Below are 26,577 nucleotides of genomic sequence, written 5' to 3' on the forward strand. Positions count from 1 at the left end.
TTCTGCTTCTAACCTTTCTCTTTTTTTATTTATATTTGATCAATGGTTTAAGATTTGAAAACTAAAAAAAAAAGTAGGGTTTCAAAAAGTTAATTAATTTGACAAATCATTTTAGGACATAGAGAAAAAATAAACTTTGATTTCTGAGCGAAACAAAATGTGATAATTTGTATTTTGTTTGTTTAGTGTCTTGACAATGTTGGTTCAAGTTTAATGAATATATCATTAATATCCTTAATTATACTTTGACTATATTATTAATTAAAATTTCATTGTTTGAAAAAGAGGGAATAAGAAAGAGAGTGTTTGTTACTTCTAAATTCTAATTAATTTCAACGACCCATCTTTTCTATTGATTTGAAATGATTAATTTCCTTTTCTAAATTCAATTATCTAATTTCCTTTCCTTTCGTACAATATATTGAAATTTTGCAACTTCTTTTTATATAAAAACAAACACGATAAACATTAACTTTTACGTTTAAATATTTTCTGATCATGTCAATTATTATCGAACTAAATTTAATTAAAAAATTTTAAAGATAAAAGAATTCAAATCACGATTTTCCAAAAGTTATAGAATTGAAATAGAAAACTTAACTTGTATGTAATAATTTAGTAGTACAGAAAGAAAGCCATAGATTATAATTTGAGAATCATGTGAAGATTACCCTTTAAAAAGAAGAATTAATATTGAAATGCATTAAATAAAACATGTATTTGTATCTACTCCATCAAACTAAAAGTGCAAAGTACAAGCATTTTGATATTATGCATAAATAGAAAAATAATTGCATGTGACACACCATTCAAACACCTTTTTCATTTTCTTTTTCTTCCTCCCTTTCATTAATTTTTTGTATTATGCCATTTTGTTAGCGATCAAAACTTGCTATTATATTATAATTTAGTACTAACATGTTCTTCCTTTTTCTATCCATTCGAAAATACAAACCCTAATCGAATACACGCACACGGTCTTCATTGCATGATAAGAGTATTCACGAAGAAACTGATATTAATCGTGTGTGTGGGAGAAGAGAAGTCTTGTGTACTGATTTTTGAGAGATTATAGGTTTGAATCTCCGAGAAGGATAAAACGGGGAATGCAGGGAATAAAAAGGTGGGAGGGGGGAGGGGGGGGGGGGGAAGAGGATGGAGATGACAACGAGGCAAAGGAGAGAAAGGTGAGGCAGAAAACAAAGGAATCGTGTCCAATCAGTCGCTTTCTGTGATTTGGCGGACTGAGTGATGGGCCCGAGTTGATCATCTTCATCTCCAAAATGAAAAGAAAAAAAAAAGTAATAATAATAATAAGGCTGAGTCAGGGGGCACATGTCACTCGTTCATCGGCTGCCCACCATCTACGTGGGTCCTACCAATGGTCCACGTCATGTGCTTATGGCTCCACCTGTCCCTTCCCCTCTCCACCATTTTTAAATTCCCATTCCAATTTCTCTCTTTTCTTTTTTATTTTCCTTTCACAATCTAATTTCTTCCATTTTTAGTTCTAATTATATTTTTCCATAAAATATTAATTCGGTTTCATTTAATTGAATATTAAAATTATTTATAAAAAAAAATAGTAAAAATTATAGGCTATTTAAGGTTCTTTTATTTTTAATAATTATAGAGTTATTTTTAAATACGACAAAATAAACTAAAAGATAGTAAAATATTATGATCTATCTATGATAGACAGAGATAGAGTACTAAAGAAAATTATTATGTGTATCTATGTGCATCGAGGTGGATATAAATAATAAATTATCAAGGTGGATATAAATAATAAATTATCAATCACAGGTGTATTGTGATATTTTACTATATTTGTAAATATTTTTAAAAGTTTTGTTATTTGAAATAATTTTCTAATAATTTATATCTATTTAAATTTAAACTTTTATGATTTCGATAAGTCAATCAATTTGGACATTTCATAATGTTCGTCTTTATAAATTATACATATGTATTAATTTTTGAATTGGTAGTTTTTCTATATGTTGTTTTAAGAAAATGGACTATTTAAAATAAGTGTGCAAACGATTTTCAAATAACATTTTAGTTAAGAGTCTAAAATTAATCCATTTATTGAAAGTACGGTGGTTTAATTGATACAATGCTAAGTTTCATGTTCAAAAAATAACATAATATAGGGCAAATCGATATATTTACAAAAACTCCGAAATTTAAATTGATATGATTCATAAAGTTTAGGACAATATATATATATATTAATTCGTAAACTTTGAAAGTAAATTTTATTGATGTGACGTAGATAAAAATATGTGCAGTTATTCCATAAGATGAAAAAAACAACATAGCTAAAATGTGTAATATAACTCGTTGACGCTCATGTGACTATGAATGAGCACATATATGGACCCAAGTCAAACTCTTCTACTTTGTCTATTCTATTATCTTTATCTTTATGCGCTCGTATCAAATTTTTCTACTCCATTTGTTTTCTTATATTTTGTAATATTCGTATTTGTCTAATACGTTAACCTAGTCCATTTATGTGTGAAAGTTTTTAGTTCAATATCATATATTCGTTGGATTATTCAAATCCTTTTATCTTTTGTTCGAAGAAGTTTATATTCACCATTTAAATGATACTCTACGTGTTACTTTAGTATATGTTTCAACATACCATATTAATAAACATGTTATATATATATATATATATATTAAATCTAGGTTTGATGTTAACTAAAATGATGTGGTGGTGAAAGGGACAAACTAGTCTTTTGATTTATTCTATGGTTTTTATTCAATTACCCTATAGACTATAATCTATATATATGTGTGTGTGTATTTCCTTTCATCACAACCACAATTTTATGTTATCATTTTCTAAACATAATGTTCATCAATGGTAATTATAATCAACACACAATATGAAAAATCACAATACTATACAAAGGTTTGTCATTTTATTATGGCATTGATCTATCAAATTTACATGAAACTTCTAGACTAATATGGGATGCTAAATTAATTTAATTTATATGAAATTAATACTTCTCTCAAACATTTTAATAATGAAAATAAAATCCAAATCAAAAGTTTTTCAAAAACCCACTTCAAATATATTTAGAATGAAACAAATTTTTACAAGTTAGTCTAACATGTCTTAATTCTCTAATCAATTTTGAAAACCACTTTTGATGGGATCAAAGAAACATCATGATGAATTCAAAAAGCAGTTTCAATTAGATAAAGTAAGTAAGTTTTTTTTTTTCTTTTCCCTCTTCACTAATTTTAAAAGTCACAACAAAACAAAGACACTTTTAAAAATCATATCAAAACTCTTAATTAATCTTTACAATAGTAATTATGTATATATATATATATATATATTTTTCTAATGAATAGAAAATTTAGAAAAAAATGGAAACTTTAGGGTACAATTAAGTATCCAAAGTTGCAAAATAATAATAAGAATAATAAAAGTGGGGATGAGAAGGACCACATCTTTCATGGAATTGCTATTGCAATGTGACCTTAGTTTCTACAATGACAAAATTAAAAATTTCTATATTTTAGAATTCCTTTCACAATTTGACAAACTGCCTTCTTGTTGAAGTTCATTCTATCCCTTTCTCTAATATATTATATCATTTTTTAGGGTAAATAACAAAAACTACTTCCGAAGTATCGTGATAGTTATAATTAATTACATTTTCAAATTGGATCATCGAACTTCCTCTAGGGTTAAGATTCAACCTTCAAACTTATACAATTGTTACGGTGTCTATAATTATGTAAGTTCGAGAGTTGATTTTAACTATTGTTTGAATTTGAGGATTCAATTTTTCCGAGTTTAAGAATATATTGCTGCAACTACTACCATATTTAAGAGTTATTTTTGCAATTTTTCTTTTTGTTTTTTATGCAAATATGATAAGATATGATATGTTAGTTTCTAAAAGATTGGGATACAGATATCTTGAAGATATGTTTTTTTTTTCTTAAAGAAAAAAAAAGCATAGTATAAGATATAAGTCTTAAATCACCAATTTAACTCAAAAGTTTTAGGTAGTCAGTAAAGGCAAATTTAGTAGGTAAACTTAACTTAGCGATAATAAGTGTAATTCACTAAAATCACGAAAAATTATCAAATCATGCCATGTTGAAATATAAATTAAACACGGGAAACTTAGTTACATTGTGGAGACTTAAACGTAAAGATTCTATGTTGTCTTTTATTGATTATTTTCTTTGTTTAGTAATTTATTTATTTATTGTTTCCTTTTTCTCTTTAGTTTAAGCATTTTAGATTCAATTATATTTACAGGGTAGACGTGTGAAATTAATCAATTCTTTTTACAACTAGTGGTGTTCGGTTTGTCTCCAATTGTGATATTTTATAACTAGAGGCGTTGGTTAGATAAGATGGAGACGAAAAATAGTTTCATCGTCTCTATTTAACTTATAAAGATTTGTTTTCCTACATCCTTATTCTCCATTCTATTAAATATTCTCGACCAAGAGGTTAGATGTTTAAAATTTATCACACACTTTTGTTGTTAGAGTGAAAGGAGAGAAAAAGAGAAAAAAGTAACCCTTGCCTTGTCCAGCTTCCCTAAATGTGGGTTTTGGACCTTACCGTTGGCCCGTTAAGGCCGAGACTATTCGTCGCCGGTCCATATTAATTGGGCCTGTTTCTTTCATCGGCCCAATACAAAATGTCTTCGATGTAATTTCAAATTCACACACTCTTTATAACAAGTTGTCACAATTTTACTTTGAGGAACAAGATCTTCTCATTTGTACTAAGTTTAAATACGCAAATCATATTAGTTGGTTGAATTGATATAATAAAGCAAACCATATTTGTTTGACTCAAATTTGGGTAATCTTGAAATAATTAACAACTCAACTCAAGGCAGTTCTACTCGTTGAAAGACAAAAGGGTTGAAAGTTGAGATAAAGCAATGGAGGATATGATTGGTGGAGATCAATGGGCATTAGATTACACTTGGAGATCTCTCTCATCATACAATGTTAAAACTTCCCTCTTTCCGCTAATGCTTGGCTGAAGCTGAAGAACACCAAAGCTTCCTTTCATCTTCAACAATGGCGGTGATCACTTCACATTCTCCATCTTCCTCCACTGCTTCTCTCTCTCACCTTCCCAACCGTTTCTCCATTTCCAGAATCCACCACATCTCTAACCATCCCCGTCGTCCCTTTCCTTCTTCCAGATCCAATCCACTCACCATCGTCGCCATGGCCCCTCAGAAGAAGGTACACTGCAACTCTTTCTAATTTCTCTTTCGGTCGATCATCGCTAGTGGCTGATAAAAAAAAAATGGAAATTGATGGATTCAGGTGAACAAATATGACGATGCTTGGGAGAAGAAATGGTTTGGAGCTGGAATTTTTTACGAGAGTGCGGAGGATGTGGAAGTGGATGTGTTCAAGAAGCTTGAGACTAAGAAAGTTCTTAGCAATGTTGAAAAAGCAGGGTTGTTATCGAAGGCGGAGGAATTAGGGGTTACGCTTTCTTCCATTGAGAAATTGGGGGTTTTCTCTAAAGCTGAAGAATTAGGGCTTCTTAGCTTGCTCGAGAAAGTTGCGAGTTCTTCTCCCTCCGCTTTGGCTTCTCTTGCACTGCCCATTTTGGTTGCGGCGCTGGTGGCGATTGTTGTAATTCCCGATGATTCGGTGGCCCTTGTGGCGTTGCAGGCGGTGGTCGGCGGTGGATTGGCGCTTGGGGCTGCCGGATTGTTAGTTGGATCTGTGGTGCTGGGTGGGCTGCAAGAAGCTGATTGAAGATGGTGTGTGTAGGTAAATTGAATACTCCTTTTGATAATAGTTTTAGTTGTCTTTTTTGTGTAATTATGAAAATTATTATGGTGTTAATTAAGTGAGTTTTTTATAATATGGATTAGTAAATAACTCATTTTGTCCGAACATTTCTATTTATTTAGGTGCTAAGAGATATAAAAATTAAAAAAAGTTAGAAGGTAGAATTTAGTCTTTATGATTTGATAAAATAGTAGAAACTATTAGCGTTTTATTACACCATACGAATTTTATCTTTATTTAAACTATGGAATCAAATTGTAATTCACTTTTTATAGAATTTAGGAGTCTTTTTTTAGTCCATTACTTAACTGAGGAAACATTCTTTAGTATATAACTGAGATAATATTTTCATATAAAAGATATGAAAGTGTATGTTGTCAAAAAAAAGAAATGTATTTATTAAGCTCAATATAGATGTAAAAGGAAAAAAAAAAGAAAAGAAAAAATTGTAGGGAGTGAAAATTGAAAGTGTGTATATATAATTCAAAGAAGGTAGAAGGAAAGGATTCAAGAGGGAGGTGGTGGATTCTGTTCAGCTTCATGGAGCAATTTCAAGATCTCTTCTTTCTTTACAGCCAAAGCCTGCATTTTGGCTTCAAGCTTCTCAAGCTTTTGTCTTAGTTTTGTAGGATCTTTCTTATCTGCAGGGTTTTTCTCTTTCTTCTTCTTCTTTTTCTCTTCATCTTCTCCTTCTCCATGCTTCTCTTTATCTTTCTTCTCCTTCTTCTCTACCTTACCCTCGTGCTTCTCTTCTGACGTTTCTCCCATTATTTAATCTGTCAAACATTCCAACCGTTCCTAAACATGTTACTGATGTTAATTTTACATAGATAGCTGACTTTCCTACGAAACATATTCTCAAACTTTATCATTTTTCTTTTAACCTTACATAAACATTTCAAAACTACTCTAAAACTAGAAATTCGTTAAAAGAATGACCACTTGGATACTAGGATTATGCCCCACTCTTGAGAAAAAAACAACAATAGTGTATAGTAAGAAAAACCTCTTTGATAGGTAGGGTGTGGCGAACGAGTGTTGTGGGTTATATATAGTTCGCATAACTCTTGTACATCACCCTTTTTGAGTTTTGGCTCTCAACTCCTAAAAATAGACCACAGAGGTCTGCAATTTCAAAATCCTCTTTGATACGGAAGATGTAGCTAACTAGGGTCCCCGAACACTATCACACAGTTGAGGATCCCTTGTTAAAGAAATCAATAGACCTTACACTTGACGATTGTTTCATGAATAGTCCTTTGGAACTCATGTTTTGTTTTTAATGCATATCATTTCTAAGCCATCCGCATTGCGCTAAGTACCAATTTTCATTAAAAGGAACTTTCATTTTGGGATTAGTATGGAAACATAAATGGAATGTCAAATTAGGAGTAATTTTTTTAAAAAAAAAACAAAGGGCAACATTCAACTATTAATTGGCATAAATCATTGGTGAGGGAATCAGAGATCAACGTTTTGAACATGAAACCCCGGAGAGAATTCATACAAATTAGAGTGAAAGTAAATCAGATCCAGAACATGAGCCAATTCATTCAACTATTAAAGTAGTGGAGAGAGAGAGAGAGAAAGAAGAAAACCTGTAATGGCAGTGAGGTCCGTACCAATAGTTACTCTCTTCCAAGACAGAATTGAAGGCAAACTGAATGAACAATGTTGTGCAATTATTGGATCTACGCCTCACCTCCATAAATATGGCAACCCAATGGCCAGGAATTGCTGTAGGTTGCCGAGAATTCAGCCACATGACTTGGTAATCTCATTTCTAGTGGCCCTCATTTCTTAAAAGCCATTTTTCAACACCAAGTGTAAAACAAAATAATCGAAATACTCATAACAATAAGTTAAACAAAAAGAAAAGGAAAGGAAAGCTCTCGTATTATTCTGATCTTTTTCAAAGCCCTACTACCAATAGTAGAAGAAAATCTGATATGTTAGGATGATATCATTTGTGATGTTCTAACTTTTCAAGACACAATTACAACAAACTATGGACTTTGCTTCCCAATCAAATACTCTATTTTCCCACCATTTCCGTCTCTTATTTCAAAATCTGAAATAGTGTTAGTCAATCGAATTCCAACTCCAAGAACAAAAGAACATGATGACAGCTCGTTACTTTTTTCCCAACTCCTTTTTCACACTTTACCATGTTATTTCTGGGACATCTTTTTCAACTCAACCAGTTGAACTTTTTTTTTTTTTTCCCTTTTTTGTCCCTACCGGCCACCAAGTGACGAACTCAGTCGCCCCATCAATTTGGGGTTCTAATTATGGAAAACCCCACCCAAAGAGGTGGATAAAAAAATACACTTTTTAATGCTTCATTTACTATTCTACCCTACATTAACCGGTCCGATAGGCTCGGAAGTCGTCGGAAAAAGTTCAGACTCGCCGATGGCATAGGATCCCGGAACATGGGGTGACGTAAGTAGTAGAATCCGAGCGCAACTGCCACCATTTTCGGCGGCACCGCATAGAGGATCAATGTGATGGCGAAACATACCCCAATGAACAGCTTTGTGGCTCGAGGGTCCCTCCAACTGACCAACGCTTGTACCCTCTCACCTTGAGTTGCAAGATCCCCCAACACTGTTTGGACTCTAGCAGCTAGTATCCTTAGTCGATCGTACCTTACCCGGATTATATCCGGTGGCTTTGAGCTCGGAATTGTGTCGAATTCCTCGTCTAGTTCGTCTGGATCCACTGCCTCAGCATGCGACAGCCGAGTGTCCATTCCAGCGGGTATCTTCGGTCTGAATCGGTAGTACCACACTCCAATTAAGAACACGTATAGAAACCCAGTTGGGACAATCAAATCCGGGTACCAAACGAGCACTAAATACAGTATATGAACAAGCATTGTGGTGATGGGGTTCCTCCATCTTCGGATATCATCCAACCATTTGGCCAATCCAACCGCCCATGCCAAAACTGCCACAATTCTAAACCAATTCGCCTTGCTTTTTCTCATACTCCAAGCGTGTGAATCTGCATCCAACATGTATCGAACCACCTCCGAGCCCAATGGTGGCTCCGACCGGCCTAGCCAAGTTGCCACCATCTTTGTGGCGGCTCTGCGTAAAGCCTCCTGTTGAGCCACCCCTAGAGGACGGAGATAGTGCATTCTTGGAAGTAATGGCTGGCCATAAACTGCACATGTATCCGGCAATAATGCCGGACAAGCGAACCGGACGGCTAGCTCAATCTCACCCATTTTCTTCAACCCTGTTCTCTGCAATACCAACAGAGGATACGAGTTTGTGTAGATTTTGTTGCTTTCGAGGGTTGACACCCGAATCCTAACTTTTCCAATGTGGTAATCGGGCTTGTCCTCCGACGCGTCCGAGTACATTCGCCAGTTGTCGAAGACGCCAACGGTGAGAACAGTGCAAGGGTCATAAACCTGCCACGTGTACTGTTCGTTCCAACGTGGATCAAAGCTGTCCGTCATCGTTCTGGTTCGGACCCACTTTTTCCCGTACTTCGCGACACAGTAAGCGTCAGTGGACCCCTTCCCCGGATCTTTCGTCTTCATCGGAAGCAACCCTCGTGCTCCGAGAATCCCCAGCTCCAGAATTCCAACAGCCGGCTTCCACAGTTGCTTCGCCGTTGGACGGAAATCGCTGCACACGTGTGCCGCCTCATCTAGCACGTGATATCCACCCTCCAAACAGAGTCGGAGATAGATTCTGCCGCTGTATGTTTCACCACCATTGCCGCCTTCTAAGGAATACCATTTCGCTGCCACATATCGCTCATCGAACCGCTGTTCCACTGTGTCCACTGGAATCATGACGTGGCCGAGGAGTACGGCCTCCTTGCTTGTTCGGTCTTCAACAAGTAAGATCAGGGAATCTTCAAGAGGCTCACTGGCGACGAAGACAAGGTCCTCGTTCCAGTGAAATGAGGCGCTGTGGTTGTTCATGGAACCTCGCCTGGTCCGAGCCGACTGAAAACTCAGTTGCGCTTTGACTCGAATTTCCGGTGCCGTTAATGGAGGCAGATTTGAAGCAATGTGAAGATCCTGCGCTTCTATCACTGATACTCGCAAGTACCATAGCTTGGGAGATTGATAGACCTTCGAGCGTGTATGAGCCACGTGTGGCGCATCGGAGCACCAAGCTTCTGGAAATGCGTCGTCGGCTTGAGTTCCGATCCAAACAGAGAGCTGAATGTCACCAGATATTTTGGATGGTTGTTGATCTCCGGCGCCGCCTTCGAGGCGGTACCACTGAGGGGCCAGAGGGCTATCGGGCGGATCTCGTACTGGTACATCGGAAAGATCAAAGCAAACGCCGCCGAGGAACTGCTCCGAAGCCGTATCCCAGACGGCAATCTCCAGCGTTGTATTTGCCGTATCAAGCCTGCTATGACGGAGGGCAAAGACACGGTTCCATTCCGGCGACTCAGTCGGTTCACCAGGCCGATGATTAGCTGGATCCGATTTCACGAAATGGCCTGATGTGCGAATCTGTAAGTAAGGGCGCTCATTAGGAGCGAGATTTCTGGCTTTCACAATTCGGATGAAGAGGTACTGCATCGGCTCCACAAGATCATATGGATGAATCCTCTCCGTCTCAGCCATGTATTTCTTATTGATTACTCTCGGAGAATAATCTCCATTCGGCCTTCTCAAAACCCTAATCCCTTCCCCGAATCCTGCTGCTCTGTTACTCTGCATCCTTCTCATTTCCGGTGCAAATTGCCCCTCCCCTGGCGGAGGACCATTTACCTCCGGCGGTGGTGGCTCAGAATGTACCGGCATCTCCTGCCGCGGCGACTCCTCTATGACCACCACCGGCGGTGAATTCGAATCATCGCGACCGACCTCCCCCTGTGGCGGAAGCTCGAACATCCTCACTTCCTCGACTACAGCTTCCGGAGTTTTAGGCTTCTCAGTTGGAGGAGGTGGTTGCTCCTCCTGCGGCGGAGGCGGCGGCGGAGCTTCTTCCACCAACTCATCGTAGTAACAGATTCTAAGCCCAATTTCGCCTCTAATCCAGCTGAACACGCTCTTCTTCTCCAATTGATAGTAAACCAAACCTTCATCCCCTCTCTTCGCAAACTGACTTCCATACAGCTTCACCCTCCCCAAGAAGTGATTCTTCCGGCCACTCCCATTGCCGTACCTCTTATCATTGAAAACTTCGATATCAAGCTCCTCGTAGTCCATATTATCAGGATCAGATACAATAAATTCCAGCGGCTCGTTCCATACAGGATTGAGCTCACGAAACTTAGTGGCTGTACGCTTCCTCTGGCCATCAAAATCAGCGACGACGTACGGACTGGAGCTTCCTTGGCCATCTTTAGGAAGAAGGTTGCGAGCATCGGCAACTTCCACAACAAGCTTTCTAACTGTCTTGACCGGCGGCAATGGCGACGGCGATGGCGGCGGTTGTGGCGGTGGCTGTGACTGTGGCTGTGGCGGTGGTGGCGTCGTCATGGTCTCATTTTCGTACGAAGCAAAGAGAATAATAATAAAAATATATATATAAAAAATAAAAGAAGAGAAAGCGTTAATAGCGGAGAAAAAAAAAAAAAAGAAGAAGAAGAGAAGAGAGGGAATTGAAACTGTAAAGAAGAGTTTGCTATAATGTATTGAATATTAATGCCCCCCTTTGCTTTTCACCTTTTTTCCTTCTTTCCTTTATTTTGTTTTTCCAATCTCATACTAATTTTTAACTATCTTCTTACCCATCATTTCAAAAACCAACATTTTAATCTAATTAATAAATATTCAAATGCTCTCTTATGCATATATCAGTTGAATTAAACTCTTATTTTACATCGTAAAGATTCTCTTCGAGGAGGAAAAAAAACCAAAAGAGAGAATAAGAATGTTGAGAGAGTGGGGAGGAGGGAGGGTTGAGGTGGAGAGATTAGATTCCATTCTCTCTTCTTAAGGTTTTGAATCCACTTTTTGGTTTCCCTCTTCTTTTTATCTTTTTTTCTCTTATTCCAAAACAAATAAAATATTATTCTTCTACTATATGTATATATATATATATATTTTATATTTATAATATACACTAGAAAAATGTAGAATAAAAGAGAGAGAGAGGAATTGTATGAGTGTTTGGATTCCAACTTCCAAGAGATTTTTCTTCCAACACATCATATTAAATTGGAAATGTTTTTCTTTTCTCTCATAAGCAATTTTAATAATGTTTTAGCAATAAAATAAAGTATTGTTAAGGTATTTTATAATTGTCTACTTGTAGTTACTAATTAATCCATTAATTGTAAGTTAATTAACTTAACTTTTAACCTATAAATAGGTGTTGCCTTTTAAACAAACAAAAAAAAATGCTAGAGGCTACAAGCAAGAAAATAATTAGTTTGCATAAAGTGTAAACTTGAAAGTAACCCTAAAAGTGGGGTTTCTTGACTTAAAAATTATTTCCTAATGAACAAAAAAAAAAAAAAAAAAAAAAACCTCTACTTTGTTCTTTTAACTTCATTTTCTCAATGTTAAAATTAATATAGTTCAATCGATGTATAGAGGGTGTAGTTTTTTGGTTGGTTATATCCTGGTTGTGTTCGTCTCAAAAGAAAAATCGACTCAAAGAAAATGTATTATTGATCTCTGAATTAGATGTTCTATTTTCCTTGTTCGCATATCAAAACTCTAACAAAAAGGAGAAAATGCTTATTTATTGTAATGCACGGGTATACTACACCTACGAGACTACACCAAACACAAAATAAATTTTTTGTATCATGATAGTATTTACTCTTCTCATTCATAATTAAACATGTTATTAAATGATATATTAGTTTATTGTTCATTTATTTTATGATCCTACATAATTCTTAAATTCTACTCATGGGACGAACGACTGATAATATAAATTTTCTCATGAACGAATCCATTCATTCTTCAATCCATCATTTAAGGAAACATCTCTCTCTTTTCTTGACTTCTCGACAGTAGAAATTAAATTATTGACTTGAAAGCACTTGCTTAGACAACCATTTGATTTTTTAAAGTTGTGTTAGTTTCCTCGTAATTATTGTATAATTAAAAACTCTCTTTTTTTTTTTTCATTTATCAAATTTTGGTTTCAAACTTTAAAAACATTCGTAAAAAGAATACAACAAAATAAAGAAATTTAGAGACGAAAGTAAGTGTTCATAAGTACTTTTAAAAGGCAAAAATATACAAATAAAGTGTTATCAAGCTAACTCATAATCTTTAAACTTTAGTTGGTAGTAATTTTGATAATGTATTATATAGTCTCTCCAAATAATATATAATCTTATACCAACTTTCTAAAAAGACATTTTCTAATAAAAGACAAGAAAATAACCCTTTTTAGCTAAATAATTTCATTTGTACCTTTTTTATCTAATTTTTTTCTTAAAAAAAACAATCCTTTTGTTCCAATTAACCCCTAGTTTTTGCTTACAATTTTATACCTTTTTTTAATTTTCAAATGAACCTCAAGCTGTGATTTTTAAATTTTGAAATCATAAGAAAAAAACGAACTTTGTGAAATTTTCTTGTAAATTTTGGAAAAATATATTAAGAAAACTCAGTATAAACCTAACCAAAATTTAACCGAGAAAGCATAGAAAGTTTAGATTTTTAAGTAAATATGGATACTTGTTAGTAGAACTTGGACAAGATGTGTCGAGAAAAGCTCTAGTTTAGAAGATTATAAAAGAATGTACTACTTTTGAAATTAAAATCTTTAGACTATCCTTAATCATTTTCCCAAGTTCTTCCCTTTCCCACTCAGACCCTGACCCTTCATTTTCTAATTTCTTTCTTCTTCTCTACCTGCTTCTTCAATGGAGATGCCAATATTCACCAGAAGCTTTGCAATAGATGAAACAGAGGGTGTTGACTGTACATATTATTTGTCAGTGCGATCGTCTAGTTACTTTTTCCCCTTGTGGAAGAAGCTTCTCTTCTCAAGTCTCAACCCCAATGCATGCCTATTCTGCACTTTCTGAATGGGTGGACTTTGTGGTGAGAATCTGATCCTCTCATCTCATAAAAAAGTAATTTTCTTTTCTCACTGATGCTTCTTCTTCTGTCTTTTGGCATTTTTTTTTCTTTTTCCTTTATTTTTTTTGTCCATTACATCATTTCAATGCTTCTTATTATATGATAATGGGTGTGAAAAAGGATGTGTTTTTCTTCAACTTTCTCCATTCCATGACCAATATTACCCTACCCCCCCGCCCAAAAAGAAAAAAAAAAAAATGTTTAACTTTAGGGCTCTAATCCATATCTCTGGTTTTTATGTCTATCCCATTGAAAAAGAAAGTTGGATTCCATATTGTTTGGCCTAACTCTGAAATGAGTTGCGATTAACTACCTCAAAACTTTCACTCAGGGCTTGACCTCGAAACTTCCACTCGCTTATGCTTGAAATAAAGAAAAATACAAGTGGAAATTAATATTAGTCGAGGAGGATACAACAATGCAAAGCTTGAACACATAGCATTATCGTGTTAGGAAGGGTTCCATCCCAGATAATCACAGCCGTAACACACTATTCATTAAAATTGAGATTTTTTTCCATTCAACAGTTGTTTTTTTAATCAACGGTGGACCAACTAGTGATTAAAAATGAAAACCATGATAGGCTTCCTACGGTTTGGCGATAGGTGAGATGCCTTAACACGATGGTGCATTCCAAGTAGTGGAATCTTCCAAAACGTAAGCAAAATGTTAGTTTTCATTATTTTTCAATGATTGGTCATTTTGCATTAACATCATTCGATCGGGTCATCTATCCAAAAATTCCGTACATTACCACGACCCCCTATTTGCATTAATTGATTGTTTGTTAGAGCAATATGTCCAAAGTTTGAACTCTTAATTTATGTAATGTCATTTTTCTTTCTAATTTTCAAGCCCTTAAACGAAGAGGAAGATTGTTGAAAGGTAGGTATAATTAAGGTTTAGGAGTTCTGACGGGTGATTTAACATAAATCTGTACATATCTTCAATAATTATCTCATCCATTTCTTTCTTTTGTTGTGCATTACCCTAAGGAGAAATTTCTGGTGGTGTTTGTTTCTTTTGACTATGATTTATGTTATGTTCTTCAATAAGATAAGACTGATTCACCCATCATTTTGTGACTGCTTTTATTGGATACACAGTCTTATTTCAATAAGATTTTCACTTGTTTCACGCAAAGAATTTTCTTTCTTTATTAACTTAATCAAGATTCTTTTTTATTAGGTTATGAAAAGTAAATCCATTTGTTTCCCTTATCCCTAATCAGTTGAAGTAAGCTTAGTTTTAAATTCGTACTCGATCACAAGTTAGAGGTTTGATTCTTCCAAATTTTCATTTGTAATTACATTTTGCTTGGATGGCATTGCCATATTTTGGTTTGGTTTATACTTTACCACCCTTTTATCATAAATTTTATGAAAATTTTTCTTTTTAGAATAAAAAAAAAAAAAATTCTCCCTTTTGAAGGGAAAAGGTAGATTTATGCCATTATCTGGAAAATAACCCTCCAAATTAATATTGATTTTATTAATTTTTATGGTGTTTGAGACAAGCTGAGAAGGCTATATCTCTGCTTTATTTTATTCCTTTGCTTTATTTTATTTGTATCCAATAGCTTTTAAACAAAATTCTGTCCAATAGCAAAATTATGCTCTTTCTTGGCTCCAAAAAGGAATAATGTAGAGGACAATTGATTTTTCTGGTGATGATATCTTCAAAATCTGAAATTTTCTCTTAATCCAAATCTTGGGTTAATCTTTGTTTAGAATGGAACATACTTCAATTCTATTTTATTATTAGAAACATTCTTTACTTAATATGTAATTTTCTGTATTCTTGTTAGAACTAAATCTTGATTGCTGTTAGAGCTTCTGCATTCTAAATTTAGACGAAAATGAAGTACAAAACGTAATAATATTTTTGATTGAGGAAATTTCTCGTTATCTCTTTGGGGAGAATGTTAAAATCCTTACATGAGTTTATCTTTTCGTTGTTACATAGATTTAGTTTGAAAGGAATCATAGGATTTTTCGAGGGAGCGAGAAGCTCTCGATTTGGACTTAAGTAGCGAAAGATTTTTGTAATTACTACTTGGTTTTCATTCAGTTAGATCGGAGTCTCTTAGATTTTTTCTAACCGGCGGTTATTTATGTAACTATTAATCATTTGTCAATTTCTTATGAATGAAGAAGTAATTATTTCTTAATTTAGTTATAATTTCAAAGAACACAATTCCTTGAAAATGGATAAAGAAAGCAAATAAGGAGTTGACCATTGAAGGGGATATATGGTTCCCCTTTATTTCCTCTTCATTTCTCATTTACATATTTAATGAAGCTATAAATTTATCATTGTTAGATAATCATTCCAAATTCAAATGGATTATTGATAATTAACAGAGAAATTTACAAAGAAAAAGTTCCTCAAAGAGATTAGAGAAAATGAGAGAGACAAAAACCACCATTGTTGGGATTAAACTTCTAATGATATTTGGTTTTGTAATGATATTTCCTACACTAAAGGCTAATATTGCAGATTTTGATGAAGTCTGGCAGAAAAGAGCTATAGAAGCAAAAAAAGCTTCCCTTGAGGCCTACCAACCCCATCCAGAAGAAGTTACTAATAATTTCAACAAGCAAGTTCATAGGTAATTAACCCCATTTTCTCATTAGCAAATTAATGATTCTATGTTTTGTATGTATGTAATTCTGGCTTTTCTTAATTGTGAGACAGATCTTTAGATGGTGCAAATAACACAAGGAGACATTTGAGGAAGTACACTGGTCCATGTTTGGCCACGAATCCGATTGATCGGTGCTGGAGATGTGATAGAAATTGGGCTAGGAACCGCAAGAAACTAGCTGATTGTGCCCTTGGTTTTGGTCGTGGAACGACCGGAGGCAAAGATGGAAAGATTTACGTGGTCCGAGATTCGAGTGATAACGACTTGGTGAATCCTAAACCAGGAACCTTGCGCCATGCTGTGATTCAGGAGAGACCTCTTTGGATTATATTTGCTCATGACATGGTGATTAGGCTAAGTGAAGAGCTTATAATGACTGATAATAAAACATTAGATGGGCGCGGTGCCAATGTGCACATTGCTAATGGTGGTCAAATTACTCTACAATTTGTCAGGAATATAATCATTCATAATCTTCACATTCATGACATCAAGGCTGGCAATGGAGGCTTTATAAGAGATTCGGTGAGCCACTATGGATACCGAACACAGAGCGATGGTGATGGAATCTCAATGTTCGGATCCTCGAGGGTTTGGATAGATCATGTTTCAATGTCTAATTGTCAAGATGGACTAATAGATGCAGTCATGGCATCTACTGCCATTACCATTTCCAACTGTCACTTCACCCACCATAACGATGTAAGCCCCTCAAACCATAAAAGAAAGACAAAATAGCCTTAGTTTTATTTCTTTTTAAGGGATTTGAACATCTAACTTGTTGGTAGATGATGTTTATCTTCGGTGGGATGGCATTTCTTCTATATCGATGCTGATAACTGACTAAATTCTTTTGTGGATGAAGGTGATTTTATTAGGTGCAAGTGATAGCTACTCGAATGATAAGATAATGCAGGTAACTCTTGCATTTAATCACTTTGGTAAAGGGTTGGTGCAAAGGATGCCGAGATGCCGATGGGGATTTATTCATGTAGTCAATAATGACTACACTCACTGGCTTATGTACGCCATCGGCGGCAGCCACAATCCCACCATTATCAGCCAGGGCAACCGTTTCATTGCTCCGCCAAATCCAAATTCCAAAGAGGTATGAAGAACACAAGATTAGACAAATATCACTTATAATCACACTGCCACATCCATTCCTTAATAATTGGGTTCTTGAGTATTATCCATTGAAACCAACCTTGGGATCCTTTACAAAACACAAGAAACAATATCCTCCTATCTTACTTGTGTCCAAATGTATAGCAATGTATTGAGCAATTGTTATTGTCGGCCAATTTAGGTGACGAAAAGGGTGTATGCATCGGAACGCGAATGGAGATCTTGGAACTGGAGGTCAGAGGGAGATCTGATGATGAATGGAGCTTTTTTCATCCAATCTGGGAACCCCATTAGAAGATACTCCAAGAAGGATGTTATCCATTCGAAACCCGGGACCTTCGTCACCAGGCTTACACGATTTGCCGGCCCTTTGAAATGTAAAATGAATCAACCCTGTTAGTGAAATTCTTTACGTCACCTTCAAACTATGATATGTATATAAAATACTCAAAGTTCAAATGAACCCTGTAATCAGCAGAGGTTTTGAATAGTAAAGATTTAGATAGAAGATAAACGGACATAACTACGGCAGCTTTTGCCTTTGTAAAGTTGTGAATCACTTGTGTGATATTACCTATTGAAATAATATTGGTTATTCATCTTTTGAATGTTGTTTATTTTTCTTGTCTATTTTCTTTCCATTCTTGTGGTGAACTTGACCAAGGATGATGTGAGATATTCTACAAACTCTCAACTGAAATGTGATATATACAAAACCAAAGAAAGAAGAGAACAATATACAAAACCAATGAAATAAAAGAACAAGAATCTCTCGATATGACTGTCGATTTTGTATAGGTTTTCAAAAAAACCATGGCTTCTTTAAAAAGTTATAAAGACTTTGACTTAACAATTTTGTTAACAAATAGAATGAAAGAATCAAACATCTAATACAACAATACAGATGTTGTATTAGAAATTAACTATGCTCATGCTAGCACTTAACAATTTAAAAATAAATAAATAAATAAATAAGAAAAAGTAAATAATAATAACTTTGAAACCAAGTAAAATGACCTTGCTCTCAAACCTTTTAATTGACAATCTATAATTTAAAATAATAATAAAGGTTGTGAAAGAGATGAACCTTGATTCTGTGTTGCACAAAATAATCTAATGACTACTTGATGTTGAAGCCTATATCTTAAAAATGTACAAGAGGCTAAGTCCACCAAGAAGGTGAGATTATGAAAGTACGGTTGTCAAAAAATTTAGTTGTGTTTTGACTTGATTATTCTATAGTGCGAAACTGGAAAAACATCATTAAAAATTGGTTCCATTTTAATTTAAATCGGAGTCATTCAGAACAAAATTCAAGAATAATTTCAATTTACAATTGAGTGGTTCCTAACAAAATGCATATAATTAGTATTATTCGTTATACAACTAAGAGACCAGCAAAATGGTCAACAAATGATGTTTAGATTGGGAGCAAAAAGAAGTTACCATTCTGAATTGAGATCAAAATCTCCTCTCAGAAAATGTGTAAAAAAAGGAATAATGTATGCTTCCATATCCAAACTTTATGCTTCTTGACCAATCCCTATTCCTCTTCCCAATCAAGTCCTCCTATCCTTTGTCGTCTTTTATCGAAGACGACTTTGAATGATTCACTTTCTGCACGCAATCGCTCTTCAAATCTGCTGTGCTTCTTTGACTCGTTGCTGTTGTTTTGGGTTGAGCCACGATATTCTTCTTCTGCTAATGGGTTGGATTTCTGCAATTTTATATCAAATGAGAATGAACACTTTTCTGATTCTTGAAACTACTTCCTTCATAGTAAGTTCATGTTGCTACAGGCAACTAATTCATAATTCCACGACACAAGATTTTAGTTTCACAAATGGAATCAGATGACTAACCAGGTTATATCCAGGACCAGGACCGATTACTAAAGATAATCTGTTTGCCTTTTTTGCGGCGCCGATTGAGAATCCGGTATTACGAACCTGGAAAAAGGAGTGGTGTAATATTAAAGGAAAAGCAGACTTGTGTACATGAAAAGTTGATACATTTGGCATGCTTTTCATTAAAGAAAATTTCAGATGGCCCATCAGTAGGGAGAAAATAAGCTCAATGCAAACCTGGTCCATCCAGCGCACCGACTTTCCTTCTTTGGCGTAAGCTTGAATCAGTCCAGAAAGAGCATTTGAATGACCGTTCCGGCCATCAATTTTTTCTGTATCGTCATCATCTAAATCATTTGACCATTTACTCCTACCTAACTCCTTTACTTCCTCTCTCAGATGGTCCGGTTCTGCATCCCATCTCTTCTCATCATCTGCAGAACAATATGATGTGAGAAACCAAAATCTGAAATCTGTTGAGCCGAAGAAAACTAAATGAGATGACAGAAGATGAGCCAAAGCAGGTAATGATGTGCTGTTAGCCTACCACTAACTGAAAATTTTTTTAAGTACCGGACGAACTCCTGAAAAATATATATATATTTATTTTTTTCAATCATTTTACTGACCTTCAGAGGCATCATGTCTTAGAGAAGGTAATGCAGTCTTCTCTGAGATCGTTTCTTGAAAACTAGGACTACCATCGTCTTCATCTTCCATATTCATGTCAACCTGGCAGACGGACATGACATGCATAAATCGCACTAATATAGATAAGGTTATTTCAAAATTTCACTACCAAAAAAAAAAAAAATTACCTCCTGAATTCCACTTTCTTTAAGGTCATCCCCATGGCATAAGGACTGCAAGTCATCACAATAAACAGAAAAAATTTCATTACAGGTTTAGTCTTCTCTCCTTTTACCACCTTACAAAATGGTAATTTCCATTCCTTCCCAAAATTTAGCTTATTCTCGTCAGAAATAAATTTGAATGCTTTTCTTTTTCTTGGATTATTCATGCCAACTAAAAGCACAGTAGATTCAAAACAGATAAACTTCATGCTTTATTCTAACAAACCTTGATGTCCAATTGTAAGTACAAAGGCGGAGCTTCTTCCCATTGTCTAGCCATCTTTTGTATATCATCAAGGTTGAACCCATGCACATTCCTTGCTGCACAGCCCTAAAGCCCCATAGAAGAAAACATCTTAAGGAAAAATTTTCCTAGTTTTCAATTGACAAGGCCTCAATTCTAGTAGCGCAGAACAGAGTCATAAAAAATAATTTTAATTTGTTACCAGGATTGGAACTAGAAATTAAATAAATGGGACATTGAGGGCCCATTTCATAACATTCTTGTTTCTTATTTCCAGTTTTTAAGAAAACATGTAAGACCTTGGTTTTCTGATACTTATGAAAACACTGGTGAATAACAACAGATAGGAAGAGAAAAGGACTTACTGCAGGGTCCTTATACGTAGCTTCCAAAATGTAAACTTCATAGCCCGAACTCTAGCATGAGATAAATAAAGATATAATAAGAACACAAAAAAACAGACAGCAAAACCTTGTATTACCACTCTCGACTATTTACTATAACTAAGCTTCCAAGTTCCATGGCAGGTTATGTAATAAGTAACACATCTATGGAAACTACGTTCGTTGAACGTCAGACATTGCACATGTTAGTTATTGTCTATCATCATAAGTCTACTGGTCAGACCTAGTGTAAATAAAAAAGAAATATAATTCAATAGCCAAATTTCCTTGTAAGAAGCAGCAAAAGTCACGTAGAGAAAGGTCACTATGAACTTCCTTTGGTCTCCCGTGACCTTTTATAAACAGACTAACATGACACTATCTGGAAACTACCAAAATAAATCCAAAAGCCAAAGATTTGCAAGGAAAATATAAGGTAGTGCACTAGCATTTGAGTATTACAAAATTGACAAGATTTATGTTTAACAACTGGAAGCAGTGAAAGTACCATTAATACTTCAGACCAAGAACCACAAGCATCCAAAGTATATTGGAATAATTATGTAAAAAAACTTAAACATGGGCGTGTGTAAAAACACAGAAAAGTAAAATACCAAATCACAATCTTATCGCATAAGAAGCCAGCTTCATCAACTTAGTGAGAAGTTATAGACAAAATGCTCACAAACTCCCATGAGGTTTTCGTAAAAGCTCCCTAAATGGACTCAATTACTATCACAAAACCATAAAAGTGCACCAACAAGATGCATGAAATCAAATACGGGCATCCAAAATAACACTGATAGAAGCCAAAAGCATACTAAAGTGTGCACAAGGACATTTAAAATTCAAAATGAATGTTTTCAGGCCTTTGGTTCGGGTCCAAAGCAAAAGCCACATCACACAAGAATGGTGCGTGAATCCACATGCAACAAAGAAAAAAAAAACAAAAAAGCAAAACAAAACAAAACCCTACAACTTCAATGCAGCCTCGACAGCATGGAAGTACTGTCACCAAGACTTAAATGTAGATGAAATAAAATATAGCCTATATCAAGATCGGATCTGAAGAAATCATCTCAGTCTTTTATGCTTTCAACCTGTTCACTACCTATTCCAAACTACTTACTAACGTCACCATGCACAATCCCATTGGATAACTCAAAACTTAAATAAATGATGTTGCCACCCACATTTAAGTCGCCACTTCAGTACACGACGGCTAGGGTTGTAAGAAAGAGAGAATTGAGAATATACCTTTGCAATTGCCCAAAACTGAGCAAAATCAGCTACCCGCAGATTGCGGTCATCCACTAAGACGAGGCACACATACCACCAACAAAAGGATCAATTGCCGAACAAACTGCATTGTAGTTAGTGCAAAGGAATGCAGTGGCATTGGCACTGCATCACCGCTAAATCTAAAATCAAACTTAGATCACTTAACTAATGCATGTCTTAACTCAGACTATGAGAATTGTTATCGTTTTTTAACCTTTTTAGATACCTAAGGTATAGACTATCACCAACCATGCCACCTCTTTTTATGCTACCACTGGCATGGGAATGAGAAGCTGAATGCTAAACTAGGCACCAACAATTTTGAAACAAAAATTCACAAAGAAAAGGCCAAGTCATCACATTAAGTACAAAAATCACAATATAGGGCCACTGGCTTCACTTTGAAAGACCTCAACATTAAAACGTACTTAAAAATAGTTCAAAAATAGTTAGAATGATAAGGAAAATGTAGGACCTCATACAATCATTCTGAGATTCTCATAGGAGCAGAGTTCATACCGATCACAAAGGTGAATATACCCTCCTCAAGGGTCTTCCTGAATGCTTTCAACATGCTTGACCGATAAGCCTGACAAAAATATATCATCATCAGACACTGTCTCAGAAAGATGTTTGGAAAACTAAAATGCTTTGCAGCACTTAGAAACCACCTACAAACAATCATACATTTAATTTCTTATGGGACACAGGTGCAATATAGCTCCATATACCAATGTAAATGGTCTACTGTCATTAACTATTGACATTGATGCTGTTAGCTAACATGCCACAGCAAAATGGATGGTGAAACTATATTTGCTCCTAATCTACCAAAGCAACTGCAATCAAATGGAACTACCAAGGCACCCAAAATACTATGTCTCTTGGGATCCAATAAACAGAAGGAACATGTGTGTGCAAAATGGCACTCCCTATATTAACCATTACATATACCTCCTCCATTTGAGGTTCGTAACAATATTCCATGACCTTCTTCGTGATCGGCTTCTTGCCTTTAAATGAATTTGAGGATTTGGCATCACCTTCATCAACCTGTCAGAAAATGAAGGTGTTAAATATGAAGTTGAATAATAACCTAAATCAACTATCATTTAAAAAGAACTAAAAGTCTAAAACCAAACATCATAATTCTTAAATCACAATGGACTCAAAAGCTTAAGTTGATGGGTGAAGGCGAATTTATATATAAATCACTAAACACTCCTCTCACTTGTGGGCTCGATATATGAAAGCCCAACAATTGAAAATCATTATTAAATGGGGAAGAAACAATGATATAGGGACTTGAACACAAAACCTTCCTGTATCACCAACTTTGATATCATCTTAAATCACCAGTTGATTCAAAAGCTTAAACTCATAAGGCGAAGGAAAATTTAATTATATATCAGTTAACAATAATAACCACTGTAAACAAACTAAAAGGGGATATAAATCAAGCACACCTTTTCCACCTCTGTCATGAAGTAATCATCCATTGAATGTATACGAGGAGCATCACCACCATTTTCAACTTCAACATCACGCAACATCTTTGCCAAATAGCTCTTTCCACTACCTGGAAAAAAAAAAAAAAGCAATTCTTGGTGTCCATTTTCTATTCCCATGTTCAAAGAAACATTTCCTTATTATCATCACCAAAACATATGACGACTTATGATGAAATGCACAGTTGGATTTAGTAGACGAGTCGTCTTGTCACAATCATTCCTCCAAAGAAAATATTTTGAATGAACTTTTTGAGTAACCATAAAGCAAAGGAAGCCAATGATATGTGAAGCCATGAGTGTAGAATGTAGAGCATGGAGATAAATACAACAACCATTTTTCTATTCTTCAAAAATCACAACTAAATTAAGAAGCCTGGCTTTCTATTAAATTCTAAGTAGTCAGGTGCAAACAAGAAACTGATACCTGGAAGCCCTCGAAGGATAACCACAATATGGTCTGGACGAGTAGACCGATGAGGTAGCTTGAATAATTGCGAAGCATCAATGACTTTGAGTTTTTGTGGAGGCAATTGATTCACTCCAAAAGGTTTGCCATCCGCAGCAAACTTCTTAGAGTATGGGTGCAATGCCAGGGAATCCTACAAATAAATAAAATTAAAAAAAATTCAAGCACTATCCCCTTAAAAATCCTACCAAAAAGCTGCAATCTATGACTAAAAAAATACATATATCTAATTCTTCAAACCTCCATCATAGGGCTAGAAGAAACATGAGGCATTGGTTTATGGTGGTGAAAGGAACGGTGTTCGGGAGCTGAAGAATATGCTGATGATGTTATTGTTGAGGTACTAACAGGAACAGGAAACAGGGATGGAGGTTTTGCTTGAGAAGAGTAAGCTACAGACTCTGCTGAAGCGTGCAAGTGTGCTTCCCAAGGCATAGGCGGGGGTGGAGAAGCAGGAAGAGGAGGTTGCTCACCAAAGAAGCGAGAATCTTCAATTGAGCTTCCATTTTCCAAGAATCTGCCACCCCCAGAAAGCCGTGGAGCGTATCCAGCACCAAAATTCAAGTTTCGAGTACCGTGATGAGCGTTTCCGTGTGATGAAAACGGTCTCATATGGATTGGGTTCATCTCAGAGCGAGGAGGCGGATGATAATCACGATCAAGAACGTTCATTTTGCTATTATTTCTTTCATCCATCCAGGAAAATGCTTGCCGATCATCAGAATAATGCAATTCGTGTCTATGAGAAAGATAATTGTCTTCGGTGGCTTCAGGATGAACAGAGTGCGGCATATGTTGAGCATGCCAATGGCTTCCTCCAACCTGATCATAACGAGCATGTGAAAATTCTTCGTTTTGGGAAGGCCACCGCTTGTCAACTCTACCATTCTCATGAAAGTGTTGAGTTCTTCCATTATTACTGCCATTACCCGGATCTTGGAAGTTATTAGTTTCCAAGATTCTAGAGCTGCCGACATCTTCTGGGTCTCCAGATCCTACTGAATTTTCAAGACTGCGTCTGTTAGCTTCGGCATTAGAACCCAAATTCATTCTCGGCAAGGAATTAGACCCACCTTCAGGCGGCCCACTCGATACAATTCCATGATCCCGAATCAACTTCAACCTACGCTCATCCTCAAACGAACTCCTACCGGTATTCTGATTAAGCTCATGAACACCCCCCTCCGAACCCACATCATCAACCCTCGGCCTCTTGTAGCTTCTTTCAGCGTCGTTTACAAACTCATTCCCGCCATAATCATACGGTGGCGGGAAAAACCCTTCTCTATGAGGGTGGAACGGAACATGCCCATACGAATTGGCAGAATTCCTAATCCACGGCCTCTGATCTGCGAAACCATCGTCAGGATTCGCCATATACGGGGGCGGCATCCTCATGGGAGAACGATGAGAGTCAAAACCGGGGGCTTGGAAAGAGGGATCGGGTCCGAAGGGATACCTAGGGTTTTGGTTGAAGGAAGGATGGGGAGGGCAAAAGGGGAAGTGGGGCATTGTGCAAATTGGACAGAGAGTGGGTTGGATTGGCCTGGGATGCCATTGTTGAGGATGATGAAGATGTTGATCCATTCTGAAACTCAATTTCAGAAAAAAAAAAAAAAAAAAACACAAAAACAGATTACCCCAGCGAAGAATTAGGGTTTTAGAATCTCATTGCTCATTGGTTTTGACTCAGTGAAGAAGATGAAGAAGGCCGAGACCATGCGAGAAAACTAAAAACTTAAGGAAAACAAAAGTAGTAGATGAAACAAGCGGCTACAGATTATATAATCATCACAAATTAGTCAAATTCAAATCAATTTTATTGTTTTTAAAACGTAATTTGTGGTTCTTCATCTTCTCTTTAGATTTCAAATAAATTTGTTCTCCGTTATCGCACATGTTTTTGAAATCATACAAAAACTTTTCGGGCCAAAATGCTCCTGATTTTAAAGTAAGTTAGATAAATGATTTCATCGATTATTAGTAAATTCTTCAACACCTTTTTCCTTTTACACTTTGTAATTTTAATGCATCTATTTCTCCGAACACGATTTAAAATTATTTCTTCTACTCTCTTGAATTTGTACGGATATGGTTTATGTTTTATGTTATACAACTATTATATTTTGTAAATGCAATGACTGAATTCTAAACTAAGTTCTAAAAAGTTTGACGTGATCTTTTATTACTTAATTTCCAAAAACAAAATGGTTGACAAATATAACCTAAGTTAGTAGTTTAATATACTTTTAGATTAAACTTAGTATCGTATGGAAGTAAGCCCATTCAAGAACATTAATAGTTGATTTTGTATATTATATATACATATAATTTTGATGTTTAAGGAAGAAAATCGGAAGG

The 26,577-nt window shown here is 35.6% G+C and overlaps 5 protein-coding genes across 7 annotated transcripts; 2 read left to right on the forward strand and 3 right to left on the reverse strand.

The window, feature by feature from the left end:
• The first annotated feature begins 4,753 nt into the window (after nucleotides 1-4,753).
• On the forward strand, nucleotides 4,754-5,922 carry LOC103482961 (uncharacterized). The gene is made up of 2 exons (XM_008439373.3): nucleotides 4,754-5,253; nucleotides 5,338-5,922. The coding sequence occupies exons 1-2, from the start codon at nucleotides 5,083-5,085 to the stop codon at nucleotides 5,779-5,781; spliced, it is 615 nt and encodes a 204-aa protein (XP_008437595.2). The 5' UTR covers nucleotides 4,754-5,082; the 3' UTR covers nucleotides 5,782-5,922.
• Nucleotides 5,923-6,191: 269 nt separating this feature from the next.
• On the reverse strand, nucleotides 6,192-6,585 carry LOC103482967 (protein PXR1). Its single transcript, XM_008439388.3, has one exon. The coding sequence runs from the start codon at nucleotides 6,583-6,585 to the stop codon at nucleotides 6,325-6,327; it is 261 nt and encodes an 86-aa protein (XP_008437610.1). The 3' UTR covers nucleotides 6,192-6,324.
• Nucleotides 6,192-11,495, reverse strand: LOC103482952 (protein QUIRKY). 2 transcript variants are annotated; one of them, XM_051080181.1, is made up of 2 exons: nucleotides 7,416-11,495; nucleotides 6,192-6,593 (listed from the first exon to the last, which is right to left on the reverse strand). In XM_051080181.1, exon 1 carries the CDS (start codon nucleotides 11,282-11,284, stop codon nucleotides 8,177-8,179), a length of 3,108 nt encoding a protein of 1,035 aa, XP_050936138.1. In that variant the 5' UTR covers nucleotides 11,285-11,495; the 3' UTR covers nucleotides 6,192-6,593; nucleotides 7,416-8,176. The 2 variants fall into 2 exon arrangements, with proteins under 2 accessions (XP_050936138.1, XP_050936139.1); XM_051080182.1 differs by having other exon boundaries at nucleotides 6,192-6,615.
• A 2,038-nt stretch (nucleotides 11,496-13,533) lies between these two features.
• LOC103488907 (pectate lyase-like) lies at nucleotides 13,534-18,247 on the forward strand. Of its 2 annotated transcripts, XM_051080183.1 has the most exons (5): nucleotides 13,534-13,816; nucleotides 16,355-16,466; nucleotides 16,553-17,204; nucleotides 17,368-17,610; nucleotides 17,812-18,247. In XM_051080183.1, the coding sequence occupies exons 1-5, from the start codon at nucleotides 13,801-13,803 to the stop codon at nucleotides 18,028-18,030; spliced, it is 1,242 nt and encodes a 413-aa protein (XP_050936140.1). In that variant the 5' UTR covers nucleotides 13,534-13,800; the 3' UTR covers nucleotides 18,031-18,247. The 2 variants fall into 2 exon arrangements, with proteins under 2 accessions (XP_050936140.1, XP_008446067.3); XM_008447845.3 differs by lacking the exon at nucleotides 13,534-13,816 and having other exon boundaries at nucleotides 16,184-16,466.
• A 643-nt stretch (nucleotides 18,248-18,890) lies between these two features.
• LOC103482943 (uncharacterized) lies at nucleotides 18,891-26,025 on the reverse strand. The gene is made up of 13 exons (XM_008439349.3): nucleotides 24,457-26,025; nucleotides 24,175-24,349; nucleotides 23,706-23,818; nucleotides 23,194-23,292; nucleotides 22,759-22,828; nucleotides 22,216-22,271; nucleotides 20,941-20,991; nucleotides 20,558-20,662; nucleotides 20,296-20,340; nucleotides 20,107-20,209; nucleotides 19,715-19,911; nucleotides 19,493-19,579; nucleotides 18,891-19,347 (listed from the first exon to the last, which is right to left on the reverse strand). Exons 1-13 carry the CDS (start codon nucleotides 25,801-25,803, stop codon nucleotides 19,174-19,176), a joined length of 2,622 nt encoding a protein of 873 aa, XP_008437571.2. The 5' UTR covers nucleotides 25,804-26,025; the 3' UTR covers nucleotides 18,891-19,173.
• Between the last annotated feature and the right edge of the window lie 552 nt (nucleotides 26,026-26,577).

The sequence above is a fragment of the Cucumis melo genome, chromosome 12, assembly GCF_025177605.1.
Source record: "Cucumis melo cultivar AY chromosome 12, USDA_Cmelo_AY_1.0, whole genome shotgun sequence".
Lineage (NCBI taxonomy): Eukaryota > Viridiplantae > Streptophyta > Magnoliopsida > Cucurbitales > Cucurbitaceae > Cucumis > Cucumis melo.

Coding starts and splice junctions, on each gene's coding strand:
- LOC103488907 (XM_008447845.3), top strand. CDS start 16,261: ATGAGAGAGACAAAAACCACCATTGTTGGGATTAAACTTCTAATGATA. Junction 16,467..16,552: donor TTCAACAAGCAAGTTCATAG/GTAATTAACCCC, acceptor ATTGTGAGACAG/ATCTTTAGATGGTGCAAATA. Junction 17,611..17,811: donor CAAATCCAAATTCCAAAGAG/GTATGAAGAACA, acceptor CGGCCAATTTAG/GTGACGAAAAGGGTGTATGC.
- LOC103482967 (XM_008439388.3), bottom strand. CDS start 6,585: ATGGGAGAAACGTCAGAAGAGAAGCACGAGGGTAAGGTAGAGAAGAAG.
- LOC103482943 (XM_008439349.3), bottom strand. CDS start 25,803: ATGGATCAACATCTTCATCATCCTCAACAATGGCATCCCAGGCCAATC. Junction 23,293..23,705: donor TCATGACAGAGGTGGAAAAG/GTGTGCTTGATT, acceptor ATTTTCTGACAG/GTTGATGAAGGTGATGCCAA. Junction 20,210..20,295: donor AAGAAAGTGGAATTCAGGAG/GTAATTTTTTTT, acceptor TCCGTCTGCCAG/GTTGACATGAATATGGAAGA.
- LOC103482952 (XM_051080181.1), bottom strand. CDS start 11,284: ATGACGACGCCACCACCGCCACAGCCACAGTCACAGCCACCGCCACAA.
- LOC103482961 (XM_008439373.3), top strand. CDS start 5,083: ATGGCGGTGATCACTTCACATTCTCCATCTTCCTCCACTGCTTCTCTC. Junction 5,254..5,337: donor CCATGGCCCCTCAGAAGAAG/GTACACTGCAAC, acceptor TGATGGATTCAG/GTGAACAAATATGACGATGC.